Source organism: Rhyacophila brunnea, unplaced genomic scaffold, assembly GCF_057557595.1.
Source record: "Rhyacophila brunnea isolate RB1 unplaced genomic scaffold, BYU_Rbru_1.0 scaffold_1, whole genome shotgun sequence".
Taxonomy (NCBI): Eukaryota; Metazoa; Arthropoda; class Insecta; order Trichoptera; family Rhyacophilidae; genus Rhyacophila; species Rhyacophila brunnea.
The window spans coordinates 51,298,403-51,320,000 of NW_028232751.1; the positions used below are offsets into that span (position 1 = coordinate 51,298,403).

General features: G+C 32.4%; 3 protein-coding genes across 7 annotated transcripts in view; 1 reads left to right on the forward strand and 2 right to left on the reverse strand.

Moving 5' to 3' along the window:
* Positions 1–2,070: 2,070 nt before the first annotated feature.
* Positions 2,071–9,237, reverse strand: Burs (Cuticle-tanning hormone bursicon). Its single transcript, XM_085946726.1, has 4 exons — positions 9,012–9,237; positions 8,643–8,752; positions 7,016–7,141; positions 2,071–2,326 (listed from the first exon to the last, which is right to left on the reverse strand). Exons 1-4 carry the CDS (start codon positions 9,121–9,123, stop codon positions 2,189–2,191), a joined length of 486 nt encoding a protein of 161 aa, XP_085802852.1. The 5' UTR covers positions 9,124–9,237; the 3' UTR covers positions 2,071–2,188.
* LOC147079925 (uncharacterized) overlaps positions 4,539–21,598 on the forward strand; it is a 38,833-nt gene continuing 21,773 nt past the window's right edge. For 2 of the 5 annotated variants that reach the window (XM_085946674.1, XM_085946696.1), the window contains exons 1-6: positions 4,539–4,781; positions 7,039–7,154; positions 12,163–12,257; positions 17,061–17,417; positions 18,720–19,177; positions 20,381–20,486. In XM_085946674.1, coding sequence (XP_085802800.1) covers positions 17,131–17,417; positions 18,720–19,177; positions 20,381–20,486 — 851 coding nt within the window. In that variant the 5' untranslated portion in view covers positions 4,539–4,781; positions 7,039–7,154; positions 12,163–12,257; positions 17,061–17,130. Of the gene's footprint in view, positions 4,782–7,038; positions 7,155–12,139; positions 12,258–17,060; positions 17,418–18,719; positions 19,178–20,380; positions 20,487–21,598 lie in introns of those variants that run through there. The other 3 variants (XM_085946704.1, XM_085946681.1, XM_085946689.1) reach the window with 3 other exon arrangements.
* Pburs (bursicon subunit partner of burs) lies at positions 12,322–13,373 on the reverse strand. Its single transcript, XM_085946716.1, has 3 exons — positions 13,113–13,373; positions 12,903–13,027; positions 12,322–12,631 (listed from the first exon to the last, which is right to left on the reverse strand). The coding sequence occupies exons 1-3, from the start codon at positions 13,234–13,236 to the stop codon at positions 12,461–12,463; spliced, it is 420 nt and encodes a 139-aa protein (XP_085802842.1). The 5' UTR covers positions 13,237–13,373; the 3' UTR covers positions 12,322–12,460.

A 21,598-nucleotide genomic window follows, 5' to 3' on the forward strand; every position in this document is an offset into this window, starting at 1 on the left:
TATTTATGACACAAATGTGACTTTTAATGACATATAATTTTTATTTAGTAAAAAAAAGCTGTGGAAAATTTGACCACACTTTTGAAAAATTAACAAACATTCTGATTTGTAAAAATTTCTACTCCGAGCACTGTATATACCTAAGACCAATAGAGTGTCTTCTTTTGACCATGTCCGGTCTAATAAGATCATATGGGCCTCCACAGAGTAGAGGTTTGTATTAACAGATTTAGTTTTTACAAGAAATGGATGTCAGCCATTTGCTCAACCTATTAGGTCTATACTCTGACTCACACAAATTGAAAAACAATATGTGAACTTGCCAGACCCAGGATTCAAACCTAGGACCTACAACGCTTAAACCGCGCGGCAAGACGCATAGAGTGTAGACCTATCTAATCCTGCGCGCCCAACTGATGCAACTCAACACAATGGCCGGTCTGTGGGCTAACCATCAGAACATAGATACACAGTGATCCTCTCTGATCGCCGTGCGTACCTTACCTCGCCATATTACCCCACTTCATCTCCCTGTGTGAAATCTACTCGGATTGCCTGTGGTTATGCTTAGCAGTTGCACCGGCTGGCTGGCAAAGGAGCGCACACATGCTAAACAAACTCTTTAAGGTACTTATTGACTGTTTATGTCCATGCACTGGGTCCAAATGGACATAAATAAATTTAACCAGGTCACCACTTAAAACTTATGTTCCACCAATCAGAATCTTAGTGCGATAACTTTTGCTCTTGGATGGGTGGTGAGATTATTCCATTATTTGATAACTCCACCAGAACAACAAAGGCACAAGTTTGAAAAATAATGCAAGTTCTTCAAAATTCTTCAGTTCCATTTCAAAACCCTGACTTCATACTAAATTCTACCATACATGGATATAGAGAATGTTTGTTAGAAATGCTTTCCAAAAATAACATCCAATATTTACACTAACAAACTTCACATACCTATCTACATGCAGGCGGTTTCATCAGATGAGAGAAATTTGATTGAAAAAACTGGATAAATAACTATTCTTGTATGACAGCTATATATTTTTTCAGCTAAGAAATATTGTTCGGATGAGATTGATGTTATCCGTTCAAACTCAATGTCGAGTTGTACTAGACATTGTGTAGCATGGGTACGTGTAGTCATGTCGAGTTATTATACAGCACACTATACAAAATAAATTATAAACTATAGGAATTTATTCTAAAAAGTTAATTTATTATTAAGGTCTTTTGATAGAATGTAATGAAAAAACTGATATACCATGTATTGAGGTGTGCGAAAGGATAAGTAACATTATTGTTCTTTTTTATATCTAATCATATTGTATATAATATCATTCTATTTGCTAAAATCTCAAATAATATATTAAACCATAAATGAAATATCAAAGTAACTCAATATCAATTTTAGAAATGCTCAAGCTATAGCTACACTCAGACTCATTTTCCACAAAACTATGAGTTTGTTGGCAGTTCTGCCCCGGGCTAAATAACCAAATAGCCACCTCACACGATCAAGATACAAATACATATTTTTATGCGAAGATCAACTATGTTACTTTCGAGGAAAGCACCCATAATGCGTCCGAAACTGGGGCCTTCCCTCAGTATCTGAAATAGTGATATGTCATACAGGAACGTGAACATGATAACGTAAACCATTTTTCTAAATACTACGAATGGCTGTGAAGTTATCTATGTGAAGGGCAGCAGTCAGCTTGATAATTAAAGGGGGAAAAAAACTAATATTTTGGCATCCTCGTGCAATACTCTTGCTGTATTGTTGGTACTGCTCACAATGGTGGTGCAGTGAGATATTCAGGATTGTTTTTTTTATTCCATTGATACCTAGTAAAAGTTTCGGTCAGATTATGATATATAAGCAGTGTCAAGAGTGGAAATATTATGAATCCATTGCATCGAATTTGCAAAATCAAAAAAAGCACTATTATTCTTATCTTTTCGATCGGGAGTGGCTATGTTGCAATGTGCGAATCAGCCGATGGCTTTATAGTTGATGCTTCAGGCATTGAGGGATTTATAAAATAAGATTTGATTATTCATAAGTAAGCAGTATTGATTTTTATATTTGTTTCTACTTATGACTTTATGTAACATTCACATATCTTTATATTATTTATAATAAAGTACTAAATTTCTTGTCAACAGTGTGATAAAATTATTGTGGTGTTTTCCTGAAGTGATTTGACAGCGGGCCTTCGTCAGCATAGCCAGCTATCTCTTGAGGAATTACCGCATTCTCTTCTACTCCCGTACACGGTCTGCACATGCATTCGAGCGGGGCTTTTGTAGAAACCTGAAATGGAATCACATTGTCCAAATAAGACCTTACAACCATATAAAGACATTAGAATCACATGAACACCAGTTCTACGCATTATTATGGAACTAGAGTCCGTATTCTTTATGCTGGTGTGCGATTTCCCCCCCACTTCAGCATCTTAACACTGCATTCCCTCTAGTTTCCACCCATTGGAAACTTGCAACAGTTGAATGCGATGATACAATGCTTTCCGTCCGCGAGCTACGTGACCTGAACGCCAGCATAAAGAATACGAACCCTAAGCGCTTACTTCTTCATTGAAAGCCAACTCTTCGCCTAATTCATTTGAGCAAAAAGTAGGTAGGTAATCCTTAGTGTTGCCATCTTTTTCTATGCTGATTATAGTACAGATGTCTAAAAATTACAATAGGTACAGGAACATTTAAAATCCTTCAAGATAATAGTATTGTAAGTACTATAATTATGGTACCTACGATTGGCAGTACTGATAGTACAAGCAATGACAAGACATCATAAAGATGGGATTTTTCACGGTGGCTGCGCGTTGGACTATAACGCCGTCCGTCCCAAGTTCGAATCCTGGGTCTGGCAAGTACACATTGTTTTTCAATTTGTGTGTGAGTCAGGGTATGGACCTAATAGGTTGAGCAAGTGGCTGACATCCATTTCTCATAAAAACAAAAACTGTTAATACAAACCTCTACTCTGTGGAGGCCCATATGATCCTATTAGAATCGAACACGGTTGAAAAAAAAATATATGTGGAAGAAGTTGAGAAATAGGTAGGTACCTACTCCTGCCAGAATATTCCCATAAAGATAAAGCTTAGAATGAAGTAGGAAAGACAATGGGTTTGAGGTTATAAGATTATTATTGCAAGTAGGTTTCAATAGTGCCGTACTGTACGAAGCATCAGTCGTTGACATTGACATTCATCAGCAACCAGTTCGTCGGATTATAGTATCTCCATGAGCGAAAGGCCTTACATTTTACATTATTTAGAAAATTGTAAAAGTAAAGTAAGTACCTACAAACTTATCTGAATAATGGGATGGGGAACTTCGAAAACTACCCAATCAAGACTCGTAACTGGACAAAATCTGACATTGGAATGAAATTTTCAAAATGGCGTCCTATGGCAGTTCGTAGTTCCATTTTTGGCCATTCTACAGATAAGTTTGTAGGTCTGTTACGATGGATCGTTTCAAGTTACCATAATAAAAATACACTACCTACCTACGTCTACAGCTTATCCCGTGTACAATCATTATATTTCGCAATGCGGAATAGCTTTTCTTGTTTAAATATTATTGAGTTTAACTGATTTAACAGACACCGGGATTAGCCGCAGAACGATTGAAAGAAAATTTAGAAATTCACATAAGAAAAATTATAAAAGTGAACTATCTACCTACAGCATATGAGCGAATTGAGAGTAAAGTTTCATTTCTGTCGTATGGTCACCACAATTTCATTTTTTGGATATAAATTGATTTTATTTGTGACTCCTAATATCTAAGAATCATTTTATTTTAAACAATAAAAATATGAATCCGTTATTTGAAATCATTGCTTTAATTTTGAATCATTTAAAGAAAACGGTGCAAGACAAACCCATGCATTCGTATATTTATCAAGTATCACTATATGAATGAAGATTAAGTATCACAAAAATATTTTTACTTCGCTTGACAATGGCAACACATAAGCTACGCTTATCGTCGTATCAATCGTACTATAATTATAGTATTTGTACTATAATTTTGGTCCGCATACTATGTACGATATAAAACAGGTATAGTACGCCCAAAATACTATAATTTTGCATATCGGAAAAAATATGTAAAAAGTACTAAAATTTCAATATTTTCGTTCGGTAAATTGGTGCAAAGTACTATAATTTCGCAATATAAGGAGATTTGGAAAACTTGGAAAAAAAATTGCTCGAAAAACGTAAAAAAATACCTTGACTTTGGTTTAAAATGAAATTTCTTAAATTCTTTTGTGAGCATTTTTGGTCGGAAGAGGTACCTAAATATAAAGGGGTCTTGGAGTTTCTCAAATTCTCCGCTATTTTTTTTTTCTGTGAAACAAAAAATCTATACATTTTCAACCTGATGACAACGCGTACTATATTTTTTTCCCAAATACTATATTTCTGGAGGCTCTGTACTATAATTCCATTTTGAAAAGATGGCAATACTGCTGACTTAATTTAGAAATTGCAAATAGCGGCCATTTCATGAACAACTTCGTTTGCCGTAGCGCTTCGTAGGTGTTTCGATCTGTGAAATTGTGCTATTAAATTAGTTTTGGACATTTCTTATGTGTGTGTATTGCCTTCTTCCGTTGCGTAGTGTTGTATATCTGAGCTTCATCGTTTTACTTTGATGTTCACTACTTTGATCGGGAATGCAATCTTGCTTGTATTTTTGTGATAATCAATTCGTGTGTCTGTTCCATTTGGGTAAGGGGATAATTACCTATTCTTAATGCGTTTGTTTTATAAATTCCAATCGATATGCCATACTTATTGATATTTAATAACAATAATAACTATCACACGTAGTATGTGATAAGTTTGACTGTTTGACACAAAAATTAATAAGGGAATTACATACTTTTGTGGTATTGTTATTGGTGAATTTCTTTCATTTACGTACGATACGCCATCTGCGTTCTCTGTAAGTATGTCTAGTCTTTTTATTTGTACCGGTACACACATAAACTAAAGGACCTTTCATTCAATGAAGATTTCATTTAAACGTTTATTGGTATAAGTAAGTCCCAAAGCGATTAAAACAGATGTCTGCATGGTAAATATTACTTTATTTAACCCGTTATATTATGCCTTTTGAAATCATATTACTAGCTATATCTAAAGATTTGGGCTGGTGTTTTTTAGCGGCCCGTTACTTACAGAAAATATATTGAAATATAAATTATTGTGACTTGGACTAGGATGTGATCATTAATATTCGTCTGATGGATTACATTACATACATTGTTAGCATACTAACTGACACCGGTTACTAGTAGGGCAGACTGTTCTTTAAAATACATTTTAGACATCACAATATGTGGTTTAGATAAACAATCATAACAGACCTTCCTACCTATATATATCCCGGAAAGTACCGCTTTGTTAATATACATTTTGTTGATCACATGCAGATAATTATGAGAAACAGGTACAGAAAGGTACAGTTCGGTTATGAGGAATACAGCGGAAAACACATTTTGAAAATACCTGTTATAGTGGTTTATTTGTTAGGTTAACCCAGTGGTCGGCAAACGCATTCATTAGTCAATATAGCCAAATTTAATATCAACAGCATAATGATTGAGATTTATTTTAAAAACTTAGAATATATACGTAGGTACACTGTTTATTAACTTTATAAACTTCAATTACAGTTTTTAGTCTTAATTAAACTATAGGTACCTACACTGAATAAAACTTGATATCATACTTAATAATGATCTTATTTATTGATAAAAATTAATTTGTAAGTAAGATATCCATAAAATTAAATCATGACTGACTGACAATCCCATCTCCTTGAAAAGTTTGGGTAAGTCATGTTTGTGTGTTGTTTTTAATTTTAGGCACGATTCCAGGTTCTCATCAAAAAGACGACTTCTCAATTTACTCTTGAAAAGTTCATGCTTGAAAAAGATTTTTCGCATTCACAATTTTATCGAGTGGAATATGATGTTTTTCCATGCACTTAATCACAGCATTTGCAATATCCTCTCCTCGTGTTTGACCTTTCAGTTTCAATAATCCTAAAAGTTCTTCTTTAGGACATGTAGATCAAATAAATCGTACAAAAAGTGAAACTTGAACTGTATCATATAATATGTCACAAGACTCGTCAACTGCTATTGATAAAGCTGAAATTAATTTAAGATCTTTGACTTGCTGGTTGGTTATATTTGAAGACATTCTATCTTTCACTGTTTTAGAACGTAACAAGGGGCCAAAGAGCCACACGTGGCTCGCGAGCCGCGGTTTGCCGACCACTGGATTAACCTACCCCAAACTAACAAATAATCCAGTATATCGGGTATTTTCAAAATCTGTTTTCCGCTGTATTCCTCATAACCGAAGTGTACCAAATACCCTTTTCTACCATGTAACCCAAACATAAGTGAGTATTTCAGTAGGTTGTGTTGTGTTGGGTTGTTTGTCTCAAAACACCTTCGCCACAATGATATGGAGTACTTACCATAAAATTACCAAATCGTTTTTAGTGTGAAAATGTTTCTTAAAAAAGGGATCTCCTGTGACAGAATGACATTTTAAGCCTATTAACTAACCATTATATTGTGACTGCAAACCTTTTAGCGGCCGGATTGATTACAGATTCTCATGCACTTTCGTATATTTATATGCCTCCGATCCCCCTCCCTAAGTCCTTAGCACTGCATACAGCGCTAGTACATCACAGCCGAGACGTGATGACTCTAGAATACCTGTGACCTATCATTACATGGGATAAACGATTTTCGCCATAAAAATGAAAATGATGCGGCACTGGCATCGAATCGAATGTTTTTATACATTAATTAAATACATTTACGTTTTAAGAGATAATTCTATTGACCTGATGAAATAAAATAATTGGAATTTATCATTCTAAATGTCCATTATAATTTTGGATAAGTACTATTGGATGTAAATTGTATGTTACTGACCTTTCTGAATTTCCTTTCACCAGGTTTTGCTTTTGGGCAAAATAGCGATACACTGGCTTCTCGCTCTCCAGATTCCTGGCAGCACATGCAAGATCTTTCCATCTGCCATATCTTGCTGCCTGAAACCTAAAACACGCAAGTAAGTTACCCTTTCACATATAATCCTTCCGATTCATTGATTCAGACAAAATATAACTATTTATTTTAAGTTGAATTTACTTTCTTGAATAATTGTGAAAATCAAAATAAAAATGTTTTTTCACTTAAAAATTTCTTTATGGTAAATTGAGACCTGTTTTTTTCAATAATAATGTCACGCAAGTGAAGCATGTACACTGGAAATAATTTGAGACATCTTCGCTTGTACCGATTGGTCTTATGAAGTTGTACATTTCAAATAAAACATATTTTGCGGAAATGTAAATTGTATTAGAAATTAGAGTATAACCCTGATTATCCATCCGGTCATAAGTAAGTAGTCTGATTGATTTTTCAGAATACATTCTTTTGAAATTTCACCATCTATTTTATGAAATTTTTGATTATCATAATCAGATCCGGATAATCAAGGTTCTACTGTATAATGAAGAAAATTTATCAATTAGTAATTACTTTATTTAGTAAAATATATTTGTACGTAATACTTAATGGATTGTTGATCCTACAATTAACTAATGTGAAATAATCACCAAAAGGTCATTCTTTCATTGATAAGTTTTCGTCATTATACAGTAGAACCTTGATTATCCGGATCTGATTATGATAATCAAAAATTACATAAAATAGATGGTGAAATTTCAACATCATAATAATAAATATGATTAATTAATTTTCTAATGAATTAATATCATATCCATAAGAAGCTGTAAGAATACATCTTTAATTTTAAGGAAATTAATTATTAGTGTGTCTTTCAAATACCAAACAGCCAAGTATAGCAGTTACAAAATAAAGTTGTATGCCTAGGTACCAGGTTAAAATTTAATTCTCAAACATAACTTAAGACAAATTTTGAATGTCTTTGTTACAAAATTCTTCAGTCCCGCAGTCGTGGGAATAGCATAATTAGAAGTTAACAGGCCTAAAATTCTAGAATAGATTTTTTATTGGACTCAAAATAGGTAGCATAAATTAATTAATTTATAACCTATAATTATATAAGATTTTTTAACTATCTACATGCCAACAATTATTATATTGTGAATTGAAAGGTTATCCTGAATATATCTAGATGTAATTTTAAATCTTAGTAAACTGTCATTATTGAACTTGAGCTGATTGTGAGTTTAAAGGACACAGTGGTTGTAAAATGATTTTGCTCAAGGAAATTGCTAATTTGACTTAGAAGTGAGCTAAACTAAGTATCTACGACTCAAATTAATGTTCCAATTCAAAATACATTTACTCATGAAATGGATATTTCATCAATATAAAATACCTGGATGGATAGTAGTCTTAGTTTACATATTTGAAAACATTTGTGTAGCTACATTTCGAGATAAAGATCTTTTCTTGCACTATCAATTTACAATCACATATTTGTAGATATTAGCGTTATAAAATGGACTCTTTTTATTTCAATTTAAAATGAAATCCATAATTAATCTGGCAATGCATTCTGAAATACCTGAAGGTAGCTGGCACACCGGCCAATGCAGGCAAATGATGGGATAGGCTTAGGAACACAGCCAGGGTATTGTAGAACATGAATTACAGGTGTCACTTGGCATTCGTCCCCTGTAATTTTGGTAACAAGTAATTTTACAATAATTCTATTTTCACTGCGATTCCTAGCTAAGAGGAAACTTTAATTTATATCCTGCGCGTAATGGTTATTATTTGCCTCTAAAACGTAGATACCCAGTTTAAATATTTAGAAAAATCACGATTCTAAAGAAGATTAATGGTGATCAATCTCATATTGAAGTACATAATATTATAATTTGTATTTATAAAGTTGTAGCATTGTCAGCCTGTAAAAGCGTTATATTTATACCTGATGCTGCCGCGTCATTGGCGTTGACACATTGCACATGGCACATTTCAAATGACAGTATTATAATCACTGCTAAACTGAACCATAAACTAATGAAGTCTGTGGGTGCCATTGGAACTGATTTACTTGATGTCTTTGTACAAACGAACGTTCAACATAAAAGATTATTGAAATGAACTGGTGGTACAATAAAGTGTGCTTTATTGCTGAATTCCTGTGAATAACTGACTCAATTTTTCCTCTCCGCCCTTATAAATATCTCCCTCCGTTCCTACCCATGCTCAATCTCCAGTGCTGTGACTATGTCAACATATATTTTCACTTAAGTGGTTACTGTTTTTTTTTTTTTTTTTTAATAAAATTGGTTATGTACATTTATTTAAATTCTTTTAACCTCAATACTTCAACAATATAAGTACTAAACGTTTGGCATAATCCTATTGCAACTAATCAAAAGACATGGACATATTTAAAAGATTTTATAAATATAGTCCTAACATTGGTGTAAAAAGCCAAACTAGCTTCTAAGATCAAATAAATTTGATACTATAGTAATACTATTAAAGTTGTAAGTTATAACACAACCTTTGATAAAAAAAAATCATTCGTCAATTACGATTTTCATTAAAAATCTGCCTTTATCTACCTACCACCCATTCCATTGTCTTAACTTGTGAAAGCTCGAGAAGATTCTATAATAAGGTCTTTAATCTGTTTTCCATCAATTGAAATGTTACCAAGAATTTATGACATTTTATAATATATTATGTGATCCACGACTTTTGATTTTGTTCAGAAGTTTTTATTAGTAATCGTAGGATTTAAATTTTATCAGACATTTTATACTACATTTTCTGTGTAGATTAATTTCTGAAAATATTAATTTTCCCTCATAGTAATTTTGTCATAAATTTTATATAAAAGTATTCATACCAAAACATTTTGCATTTCATAGTCTTAATATTGCCACAACCCTTTATACGGCTACTGAATTCGTAACCCCTTACATGGTTTACTTAATGGATTTGTCCCATGTTACATTAACTCCCTACTGAGAGGCCCACATAATATTAAGTACACCAAGTCTTCTCATTGTAAGTTTACTTTATTATTGGTTCTTTATTCTGCAACATTGTAGTTTTGCAGTTTTGTGTTGGTACTTCCTTAAATACTCTCCCAATACAATTTTACATTTAGTTTGATTTAATAAACTAATTTGCTACCTGATTAATCAAATTTCTATAAACTGTTGCAACTTTAAAATGAAGGTCTAATAAAATAAGATATTGGTGTCATTTGTCATCTGAATAGTGACCTGAACTGTTTACCTGTTTGACCTAAGTATTAATTGATCTGCCTTTTCTCTAATTGATTAAATAAGGTCTAATTGTAAAAGGACCTTTATTCGAGATTACCTGCTAAATGGAATTTTACCTAAATGCAGGAGAAGTATGTAAATCACCCAAATATTGTTAGAATGGCATAGCACTTGCCTTCAATAACAGAATTTTAACACCTTTGCAATAGATTTCAAAAATTATTTGTTAATTTTAGAATTTTATCATATTTAAATAAGAATCCAAAAGATTGATGCCATCTTTGAATACTCTAACAATATAATTTTAGGTTTTTGTGTTTGGTGATATGAAAAAACTATAGAATTAAATGGGTGAGCATATTTTAAGCTCTGAAATCATTATGTTGATGCGTCTAGCTTATATTTAAACATAATATTAGCGTACTGCCTATATGTGTACAATACACAAATAATATGTTTTTTACTACTTGATAATAGCAAATATGCTTAATGACCTTCGTCCTTCATCCTATGAACCCATTTTTTCCAAATTTTATTTGCATACAAAAACATCTTCAGCGATTGGATAAAAAAAATACCCATTAAAATCATTTTCACACTTTTCTTTCTAACAAATTGAGGAGAAATACTTCCATTTAAGCAATTGTAGAAGTGGTAGGGTCAACGTCAATTTGTTTATCTTATGGCAACTTTTTAGCTTACAAGTCTCAGGTGTTAATTATTCATAAAATCAAAGCAGGTTAGAATCATAGTGTTCTCAACACTAATAATTATTTATTTCAATTTATATCCATCAAGAATGCTAACTCAGTCCAAAGTATTAATTACTATTTCCAATTAGATTGTCACCTTTTAATTAGGTCAGTAACCACCAAAGTTTGTGTTCTTTGTCATAAAACATACGAGTAAATAGCGCAGCGAATCAATCTGACTTGTTAATTACACTTTTTACCCAATCTTTAGAATCCGATTAAGTATGTACATACTTGAATATCCAACTAATGATATTATTTTCGAGGAGACTGGTTATGGATTGATATAAAAATTTCTGATTTTCCTTTACAGTGTCTGTTTTTGTTTATTCGTAATAGTTCTTTTCAGTTTCATTTTAATCGCGTTTATATAGTAAAAAAATACAGTTGTTTGGGTTATTATTGTTTGTTTTGAGTTTATTGCAAATTTTCATTTAAATGATACTTAGAAGCATAGGAAATTATTAATTGATTATATTTTGCTAATTCAATTATTAATGTCATTCCAACTAATAAATTAGTCTATGAAAAAATTGCTGCAATCTGCTTTATTTTCCAATGGTACATTTTTTCATCCTATAGGAGTCTGTTGGCCACTGATATTCCAAAGAAAACCGCTTAGTGGGGAGGTTACAAGATAACTTTTCTAGTGCTAGATAAAAAAATGTTGCAATTTTATCTTATTGTTTTTTTTATTGCAATGTTTTTATTACAGAAAAATAAAAGCATTTCCATAAAAATTAATAATAGTGCATAAAATAATCATTTTAGCGGTACGGTCTGTATGTATTTATGCTTAATATAGGATTCCATTCGGTATATATTAATAAGAGATACAATTTGCCAATATTGATTCCCAATTTCCAAACCTCATTTCCTTATTTCTTTATATTTTTTGTGTGAAAATTAAGTTTTATGGGTAATCGTTTTGCAATAATTATATGTAATGATTTTCATAGAATTGGAAAACTCTACAAATCTTTTTCCCCTATCATTGCAATGTTTTTTCACTTAACTGCTGCAAATGTGCCATCTCAACCTCATACCTCATAATATTAAACTAACAATGATCTGTTACTAGGTTCTCAAACTTAGAAGTGTGTCCAGTAGATGCCAATAACATCCAGAAGAGAGGGTTGCTCTCAGTCAAAACCTGACATCGGCAGGTTGCGACAGGTAAGCCAATAAAAACTGACAATGCGGGGAAAAGTTAAAATGGAATATTAAAGTAATGCATGTATAAGAAAATCATAACATTTATTCTCTGATAATTTTAATAATATTCACATGATTCATTATTTTTTATTTTATTCAAGTATATTTTTGATCAATTATTTTGTTTCTGACATTCCTCGATGCAACATTTATGTTGTGTTTGTTTATCTGCTAAAGTCTCCGCATTTGAAACACTTGCAGCCGGCCGGCTCCTTTAACTTGATGTCCATTGTAGCTTGCTCCTGGGACGAGAGTCGCATTCCATCGGGATCGTAACAGTGTGTCAATGTAATCACTCGCTCACGTAGGAAGCTCTCTCTGCAGCAATAGCATTCCTGCAATTCATTGACCCTCCTTTAAATTAATATAATCTATATTCATGTTGCTCACTGTTCTATATTATATGACACATATATTTATTGTATTATACCAAGTAATAGTATTATCAATTTGTACACACTACTGAAAATAACTACATAATGAAAAACAATAGATGAAATTTTCATATAATTAATACCTACGACATATCTGTCAATTTGAGATTATTAGTGAAGATCAGTTTCATATTTTTTATTGAATTGTTTGATTTTGCGAATGTGAAAGTACCTTTAGGAAGCCGGTAGGTGTAATCACTGAAGGTTGAACCTGACTATTGCAAGCTCCCTCGCATTTGTTTACGGCTACTTCTCCATTACAAGTCCTCTGTAATCTTCCTAGTTCGTCATATTCTTCTGCAAAAATAAACACAATCATAGTTATTAACCTATCATTTTACTTGGTGTATTATCAATATATTTTGTCCTGCCTCAGTTAGACCTTTGATCAGGTGTATGTCTGATGGTAATGTTTCACAATTTTCTTCGCCATTTGCGTGCGCACTGGAGTATGGTAACATTATACTCAGCCAAAACAGCGCCTTGATACCTTTTCCCGATACCATTATATCCACAAATGTCTTCCAACTGAACTGATATCACTAAAATCCAAATAAATTGTATAACAATTACAGCTTTTATTGGCGCTATACCAGATTTTAAAATTAAACTCTCCGATCTGACTCGAATATTTTTATAGTCATAAAATATTTTCTTTGATAACCCTTTTCATCCACTCTTCCCTTGAATGTAACATCTATCAAATGATTTTCCACTCTTTTATACTTTACTATACCTTATTTAAGCATATATAATATAACTGCATGGTAACTACAGAGTGGCACGTAAAGATTGGCTAAATATTATTTGTTTTTGTGCGGGAAACAATTTTTAAGAAAAAAACTTTTTGAATACACAGAAATTAATTTGTCAAAACTGATATCAAAATTTAGTTATTTTAATATCTTTCGTCAATTGTAAAAAAATAAAGATTCTAAGGTATTGGATTAGTGCGTTGTAATTAAATCTTTCTTATGATTTTAAATTTATTATTTATTAAGAAATATTCCCTGTACTAACTTTTTTTTCAAATTCCTAATTTATTGTTGAATATTATTTAATATCTTGAATGCAAATCTTATGGGAATACTATGGTGAAAGTTTTGAATGTGTTGGTGTATGTCAGAGTGCATACATAACTCAGAGGCAATGATGAAATGTTTTCCTTGTTCACCACTGGGTGCCATGCTGTTATTGCCTGATTTATTATATTTATTATTCATACATGCAATGTAGCATAACTGGCAAATTCGTCATATTGTTATATTATTATAATACATAATACTATATCATCCAATATTATTAAGGCTTGCATTAGTTTATACAAAGTTGTTATATTATTCTTATTACACCATGTTAAAATAAACTAAATACCTGCATTTCATAACCATCGACCATTTCAAAATATCCAGGTAGATACTTACTATTTGGTAATAATTATAATAAATTATTTAATTTATCTTATGTTTATTGTAGTTTTGAATTATTATTAAAATGTGAGAGATACTTGAATGACAGTTCAGAATTCAGTAAAAGCTTCTTAGTTGTTTTACAACAAAAGCCATCTTCTTCGTAATATTTCCTCAATTAATCATGGATAGTATTCTGATATTTTTTTGATCAAACGAAATTTAAAAAAACACGTTTGAATAGGTATTTTATACCTTAAGTCTTCCACTTCTGTAATATTATTACTACCATTTCTTAAACATGAACTACTTATCTGCTATTAAATAATACTTTGGAAGGAGAGGTAATGTTCACAGTGGGTATAAGTCCTAACCTAATATTATCTTAGCTGCATTCTAAGAAACAGAAACATTGAGAATGACATTCATATTATAGTATCTAAGTTCAGTGAATCTCAACCCTTTTTCTTGGAACCCTTGAAGCCCTTTTATAAAATCCCAGAGAACCTCTACCTAACTGACACCCACATTAAGGTCCAAATTGGAAATTTACAAAATTAACATATAAAGCAGTAATTTTATGGGAACATTAGCCCCTTATTGTCTCAAATTTGATGTAAATTTATTACTTACATAACATTGCATTTTTTATCACTATGTCTTGAATGGATACATATTTATAAATGATCGAGGTCCTTTTAAACATCAGTTCTGTTGTCCGTTCAGTCGAGGTTTCCGTTTTGGTCCGTTCAGTTTTGAAACGGCGGTGTATTTAGACGATTAGTTTAGTTGTACGTTCAGTCTCAGTTGACAATTCAGTTGGGAAACGGTGATGTATATTTATGTATTTTTTATCCACTAAAAATGAATATTATTTTCATAATTACTTTCTAAACATATTGGTTGGTGTAATGCAGTACCTATATTTAAATAAATTATAATATTTCAATCAAAATTAGAAAAGTAGTATGAAAAATATGGCAACATAGTAATTTACATGTCAATTTAACTGGCAACTCTAAAAACGGATGCAAAAACTAATAAAAGTCCATCTTCTCTCATCTCCGTTTTGGTTTCAGTCAGCCGCTTCAGTTTTGCATTTACATGTCAGTTTATCTGACAGCTCGACGGAAACTGATTGGATAGCAATACTAATCCTTTAAAACCACCTTTAATTCTGATATCCTGTTGGCTTTGCAATTGAAAAATTTCTCATCCCCACAAAATCTTCCCTCAAAGATTCTTCTGTTCGCATTTCTTCTTTTATTTGATTGATTGTAACAGTGTGTCAATGAAATCGCTATGTTCTATCGGCGGGTCAATGGAACACATTACTAAACAACATTGCTACAAGAATTCCTCACCCAATAAAAATTCGGTGCTTCAATAATAACCATTACTCTATTTAATAAAGCGATTGAAATGCTTCATTTCATTGTTCAAAAATAGGTGATAATTTTTTGGGATCTTTCTTGAATTCTCATAAAATTCTGATCGTGAAGCATTCATTGATTTAGCTGATAAAATTAATTAAGAAATAATGCCTGTATGAGATTCCCTTGAAATTTTCATAGTAATTAACCACATATAGAGAGGTTGTTTCGATCCACCATTTACTCATCTCTGAAAAATTAAATGTTTAAGAAATCTACTAAAGTAGTAAAATAAATCATATTTGGAAAAATCAATTGGTTTATAATACCATGGAGAAAATGTAGATTTGTAGTTTTATTGGTATATTTTAATTACGCGATAACTGATCCAAATAGTTGCATCTAGGTATTGTCAAAATTCCAAATAACAGTAATTCACCTTAGAATAATATTGATATGGAGGTATTCTCATTATAATATTATGCATACATTTTTGTTACCTAGGTGTAACCCCAATTATTCCATTTATTATTTTCATTCAGGTAAACATCCCTAATTAATTGCATTTTATTTTTATTACCTCTCACATCTACCTGGGTTTCCCTACCCCACCCTTCACCATCCTTAGTAGGTAGAAACATTCTGTTGGTAGCTTTGGCCAGTATCCTTCTATCAACATGAGCTTACTAACCTCACAAAATATTAATTTGACATACAGAATTAAATAAAACTTGTTTATTTACCAATGTTTTTTTGTTCATAGTTTTATTAATAATCTTTTATATTTACTGGTTTCATAATATAATAATAAATCTGTTTGCAAGTTTAGTGTGCCTGTAAAAATTAAAAGACCATAGCAGTCAGGTGAGTCCAACACTTGTGTTTGTGAAGGCTATTTCTCAATTACGTTGATGGGAGTATTAAAAGTTATTCTGGTCGGTTTTGTACCATTATCTCCATTATACTGTCTAATTCAAACTTATCTGATTTTTTTATTAATCCAAAAGTGAATTTAACACAATCACTGATGACCTGTTAATTAATATTTAATTACCACATTTAAATATGTTAATTATATCTAATGGCCAACTAATCCAAACGCACCAGTCCGCGGTGTCAGCATTAAATGAGTTACTTAACTTTCAAGCATTGCATTGATATTATATAATATCAATCAACTGTTTTCAGAGTTGTTTGTTTTCACTAAAAATCTTCACTTCTGGGATTTTGTCTGTAAAACTAAACATGGATATGTCATTATTTAAGATTCCACACGTATTTATTACCTGCATTGTAACAATGATCAATGCACTGTATTTATTTGCTTTATCCACCACCCACGATTACATAAATATAATTTCAGTTTGGTGCTCACAACACTAGGTAACCCGACTTGTAACATTCACTATGGATTGAGCGTTTTAAGTTGAATATTGCATTGTTTTATACTTTATGACATTTCATCTATTGCTTGATGCTCCATTTGAAAGTATACTGATATTTATAGGCACTTGGCTTTGCACTGATGTCGCGACTGTCCTTTTTCAGGTGATACAGTTGAAGTTGCCAATAAAATAGGAAAATTGCGAGAAAGTTTTTATACCATAAGCACACCGAGATGTCGGAGCAGACGGAGAGCGTAGCAGAGTGCTCTGGTATCACGGTGAAGGCGGAGGCCATAAGTGAGATGGAGGCCGGAGATGCTATAAACCTTTCAGTGGGCATGGGTGCGGGGGGAGGGGTGATAGCGCCACCACCCCCCGCACTGCCAGCCCATGTGGCGCCCCCGCCTGGTCCTCCGCCCCCTGCAGCGCCCCCTCAGCCCCCTGCTCCGCCTCAACCGCCTCCTCCAGACAGTCTTCCGCCCTCGGATAGTCCGGAACCGGCCATAGGAAATATGTTTAAGTATGTGCAATAAATATCACCTCAATAAAATTTTATGTCATTTTTCATCAATAGTTTAAGCGTCTGTATTAAAAACAATTGCACTGTATAAAAGTAGTGATATGAATAATTAAAATTTCAAACAATAAACTTTGATAGTATTGAAATGGCATAATATTGTCTTATATTTGGTAATTTCTTTTCAGAGCCCTTCAGGCTTGAATTTTTATAGAATTGATAGCATACACTTCCTGTATGGGCCAGTTACTACCTATTTGAATCTCAATTAGAAGCATGTTACATGATTTTGCATGTTTAACTCTTTGAAGCTAAGTTCTGACATAATATCATCATCATTCATAATAACAGCGAGAAATGCTAGCAGCAATCGTTATTTGATGTCATAATGCTTGAGATGGTAAATTATTTTGGGAATTTCCTACTGCGACATAATCAAAACAGTTTTTATTTCGGTTGCTTTGCACATTTTAATAACTTTTTTTAACACTTAAGATTTATTTATTGGAAATTAAAGTTATTTATAAATGAGCAAATCATGTGTGAACACGGAATGTAGATTCATCTTCTCTCAATTGAAAAATTTTTATGAAATTATGCGACCCTCTGGTCAATCTAATCAATATTTCAGTAATATAAATGCTATTGTAAAATTTTCCCATGTAGTATCGATTGTTCACCTAGTGAATAGTAATTGTGATGGTTTTTAAATGGATAAAAACTGTGGGTTGAAATTTTCTTTAATGGGTTCTATTTTTTTATTATTAGTGTTAAGTCTCCTCCAGACTATAATGTTAAAATAATAATCTATGTCAGCAGGGAGGGTGCGTTAAAAAATACCATATTTATTTTTATCAACAATAATAATTATAAATGACATAGCAATTCTCTCTGCGATTTTGAAAGCAATCATAGCAGTTAAATGGCTACAAAGTCTTCAACATCTCATGATTTTTTAGAATTGATTTAATTAAATTTAATCATAACGAAACTCTAAAATTATTATGCACAATAATAATCAAGGTTGATAAGCCAACCAAAGGTCAGGATGAGACAATTTGTAGTTTTACATTATATCCAAGTAATGTAAAATAATGGTATTGGTTTTGTTGAAATATTTTTAACCAATGAGACTTTGAAGAGTTCCAATTCATTTTCGCCAAAATGTCCCTATCACCCTTTGGCTTAGCATCCTCGAACGATCAGAAATTTTCTTGGCATTTAATGTAATTTGTTCGTCCTATAGGTAATTTTGTCCTCGAAATGCTGTCTTTTTGTTAACAAGTTACTAATTTTCTTGAGTAGTTTTCAATGCAGGGATTTCCTAAGAGGCGTTTGCCGCAGACCAAACTGCAAATTTAAACATGAAACCAACAACGAAGTTTTGAAATTGAATTTCTGCCATGACTTCCAAAATAAGAGTTGCCCCAGAATAAACTGTAAGTTCGTCCATTGCACATCAGCGGAAGAGGCTCAATTTTATAAAACTGGCGTACTGCCCGCATCTGTCAACGAAAAGAACTCACAAAACGGTGGCCCCATTTGTAAAGATTTTGTTCTGGGCGACTGCAGACGAGGCACTGAATGCAAGTACAGGCACATATCACAAAAAGAATATGAGCTGGAAAAAGGACCAGGGTCATGGCCGCCGCCACCTCCACCCCCCATTACCATACCTGCACCCCCTCGAGGACCACCTCCGCGAGGTCCACCGGTGCCTAGGCCTCCCATGCCACCGCCTCCAGAACATCACTTTCCACCGGGTTAGTTTCCTTTTATATTATTTCAATTGATTACATTACCAACTAAGACATTGCAAGCATGGTTCTCTTATAAGACGGCAGTAACATTTCATCCAAAATGTTAAAACTATAGATCAGGGGTGGGCAAACTGCGGGCCGCATGTGGCCCGCCGGGTATTTTTTTGCAGCCCGCCATCATTAATTGTACTTCTGATTACGAATAACTTTTTCATACTTTTTTAAAAAATATTGACAATAGATTAAAATCTGAAAACTTTGTTGTCTGTATTATCTCAGTAGGTCTTCCTTGCGTCTCGTATCATACTATGTAACCACTATTTTCTACGTTGAACACCGTGACACATTTAAATACTTTTAACTCCGCGTTGCAAGGAAAAAATATATATCCCCATGATATGATAAAAAGTTTGAATGGATTTCAATTCAAACTCAAGTTATTTCTTCAACAAACATCGAATAACAAAGTGGACCACTTTCCAACTTTGAAGTTGCTGAATATACCAGAATATAAATTTTAAGAATATGGTAAAATTATTAGCTCTGAATGACGATTTTTCACAAAGATTTGGTGACTTCCGAAAAATTGAGACAAGTTTAGCAATAGTACGCGATCCATTTTCAATAGATATTGATAGTGTACCGACAGAGCTACAACTTAAGATTATTGATCTGCAGTGTGATACTGATTTGAGAGAATTGCATCGTCGTGAAGAAATCTCCAAATTTTACAATGCCCTTAATTCAGTCAAATTGAACCAACTTAAAGATTATGCAAGAAAAATGTTATTTTCGGATCAACCTATATATGTGAACAAACATTTTCGATCATTAACCTCAATAAAAATTCTTTACAATCAGTTTTGAGAATATCAACTACAAAATAACACCTGAATTTTAAAAAAATGTTCAAAAATATTTAACAGTTTCATTCTTCTCATTAATTTTTTTGTAATGTTTATTTTTTGTGATAATAAATAGTGTATATCTAAAAATGGTGTTTTATTTGCGGCCCACCGCTCATTTTGAATTCCTGAATTTGGCCCTCCATCCAAAAAGTTTGCCCCCCCCTGCTATAGATAATCAAAAGATTAGTTATGTGCGCATGAATATCAGAAAAAATTAGAAGTAGCAAGTATATATATATTCACAATTACTTGTTCCTTATATAAAATATATTACTTACAAAGTATTATCCATTTCTAGGTCCACCCCCTGACGGCACATGCTACCCAATGCCGCATTTAAATATGCCCCCGCCGTGCCTGCCCAAGTCACCGATGGATCAAAATAGACTCCCAAATTACAACAGGTAAATTCTCACTTCTATGATGCGTTACTATTTTCAAATACATATTATATTGATCATCCTGAGATGTTATAATTTCCATTTGTTTTATAAAATAAACCACTTTCTTTTTAAATTTATATATTATTATAGATATATATTATATATTTATATATTATAGATATTTTAAATTTTGTTTTTGTTGTATGTACCTATTATAATAACATTTTAAACAATGAATAATATGGAAAAGATTTCAAACTGAGTGTCACCACCACTTGTGCCCAGTGGCGATTTGTTCATGAGTGCGCTCGAGCGGTGAACACCCACCCACCCACTCAATTTATGCAAAATTTTTTTTTTTTAAATAAGTATTTCATTTATATTTGATTTATTAAAAGTGTTCTGATCTATTAATTACCGTGGTCATTAATTCATATACAAAAACAAATTCTAATATGTGTTTTTAACCGGCTATTTTAAAGATTTGAGCGATAAACCGTGTCACTCGTCTGTCGGAAAGCGCCCGGAAATCTTATATCGATTAATGCTTTTGCAATGAGCAAAAGTTACACGTAAAACCAATATGTACATGTTTTTTCATCGTGAAACGTGGTCTACGCGAGCGACGGTTCAAGTCGCTCACATCCGAATGCCTACTTCGAATAAAGTCGGAAATCTTCGGTTTTAAAACCATACAGCCCGTATTACACAACAGTTATTGTTTGACAATTTTTATTCAATATTATTATAAAAATAAATTCGTTTCACAGTACGTATATTAAATTTCCGCACATGTTGACAACATTTCTCAAATTTAAGCGAAGTACAATTTAAAAATAAACTTCAAGTTTTTTTTCAGTTTGACAACTAAATTCACAATGTTTATCAATTATGATATCTCTCCAAACTAGCTCTGTGGGGGTTTAACATGCGTGGTAGGGTGGAAATCGTAAAATATCACGGCTAAATGCTTTAATAATGTCAATTTTGATGAGTTACTGCTTTCAAGAGCCACATTAAATCAGGTCACTTATTTTCTTAATATGTTATTGAAGTAAGTCATTCCTTAATATATTGCTTCTCATAAGCGGAAGTTCTATTTTTTATTCGAATTGAACGATAAATGGCATTGT

What these genes read in the sequence shown, in the direction of transcription:
- Burs (XM_085946726.1), bottom strand. Translation starts at nt 9,123, where the DNA reads ATGGCACCCACAGACTTCATTAGTTTATGGTTCAGTTTAGCAGTGATT. An exon ending in GGTGTGCCAGCTACCTTCAG is followed by an intron (nt 7,142 to 8,642) that starts GTATTTCAGAAT and finishes TGCGTGTTTTAG; the next exon opens with GTTTCAGGCAGCAAGATATG. An exon ending in GTGAAAGGAAATTCAGAAAG is followed by an intron (nt 2,327 to 7,015) that starts GTCAGTAACATA and finishes ATTCCATTTCAG; the next exon opens with GTTTCTACAAAAGCCCCGCT.
- Pburs (XM_085946716.1), bottom strand. Translation starts at nt 13,236, where the DNA reads ATGGTATCGGGAAAAGGTATCAAGGCGCTGTTTTGGCTGAGTATAATG. An exon ending in AGACATACACCTGATCAAAG is followed by an intron (nt 13,028 to 13,112) that starts GTCTAACTGAGG and finishes TTATTTTTGCAG; the next exon opens with AAGAATATGACGAACTAGGA. An exon ending in CACCTACCGGCTTCCTAAAG is followed by an intron (nt 12,632 to 12,902) that starts GTACTTTCACAT and finishes AATGAATTGCAG; the next exon opens with GAATGCTATTGCTGCAGAGA.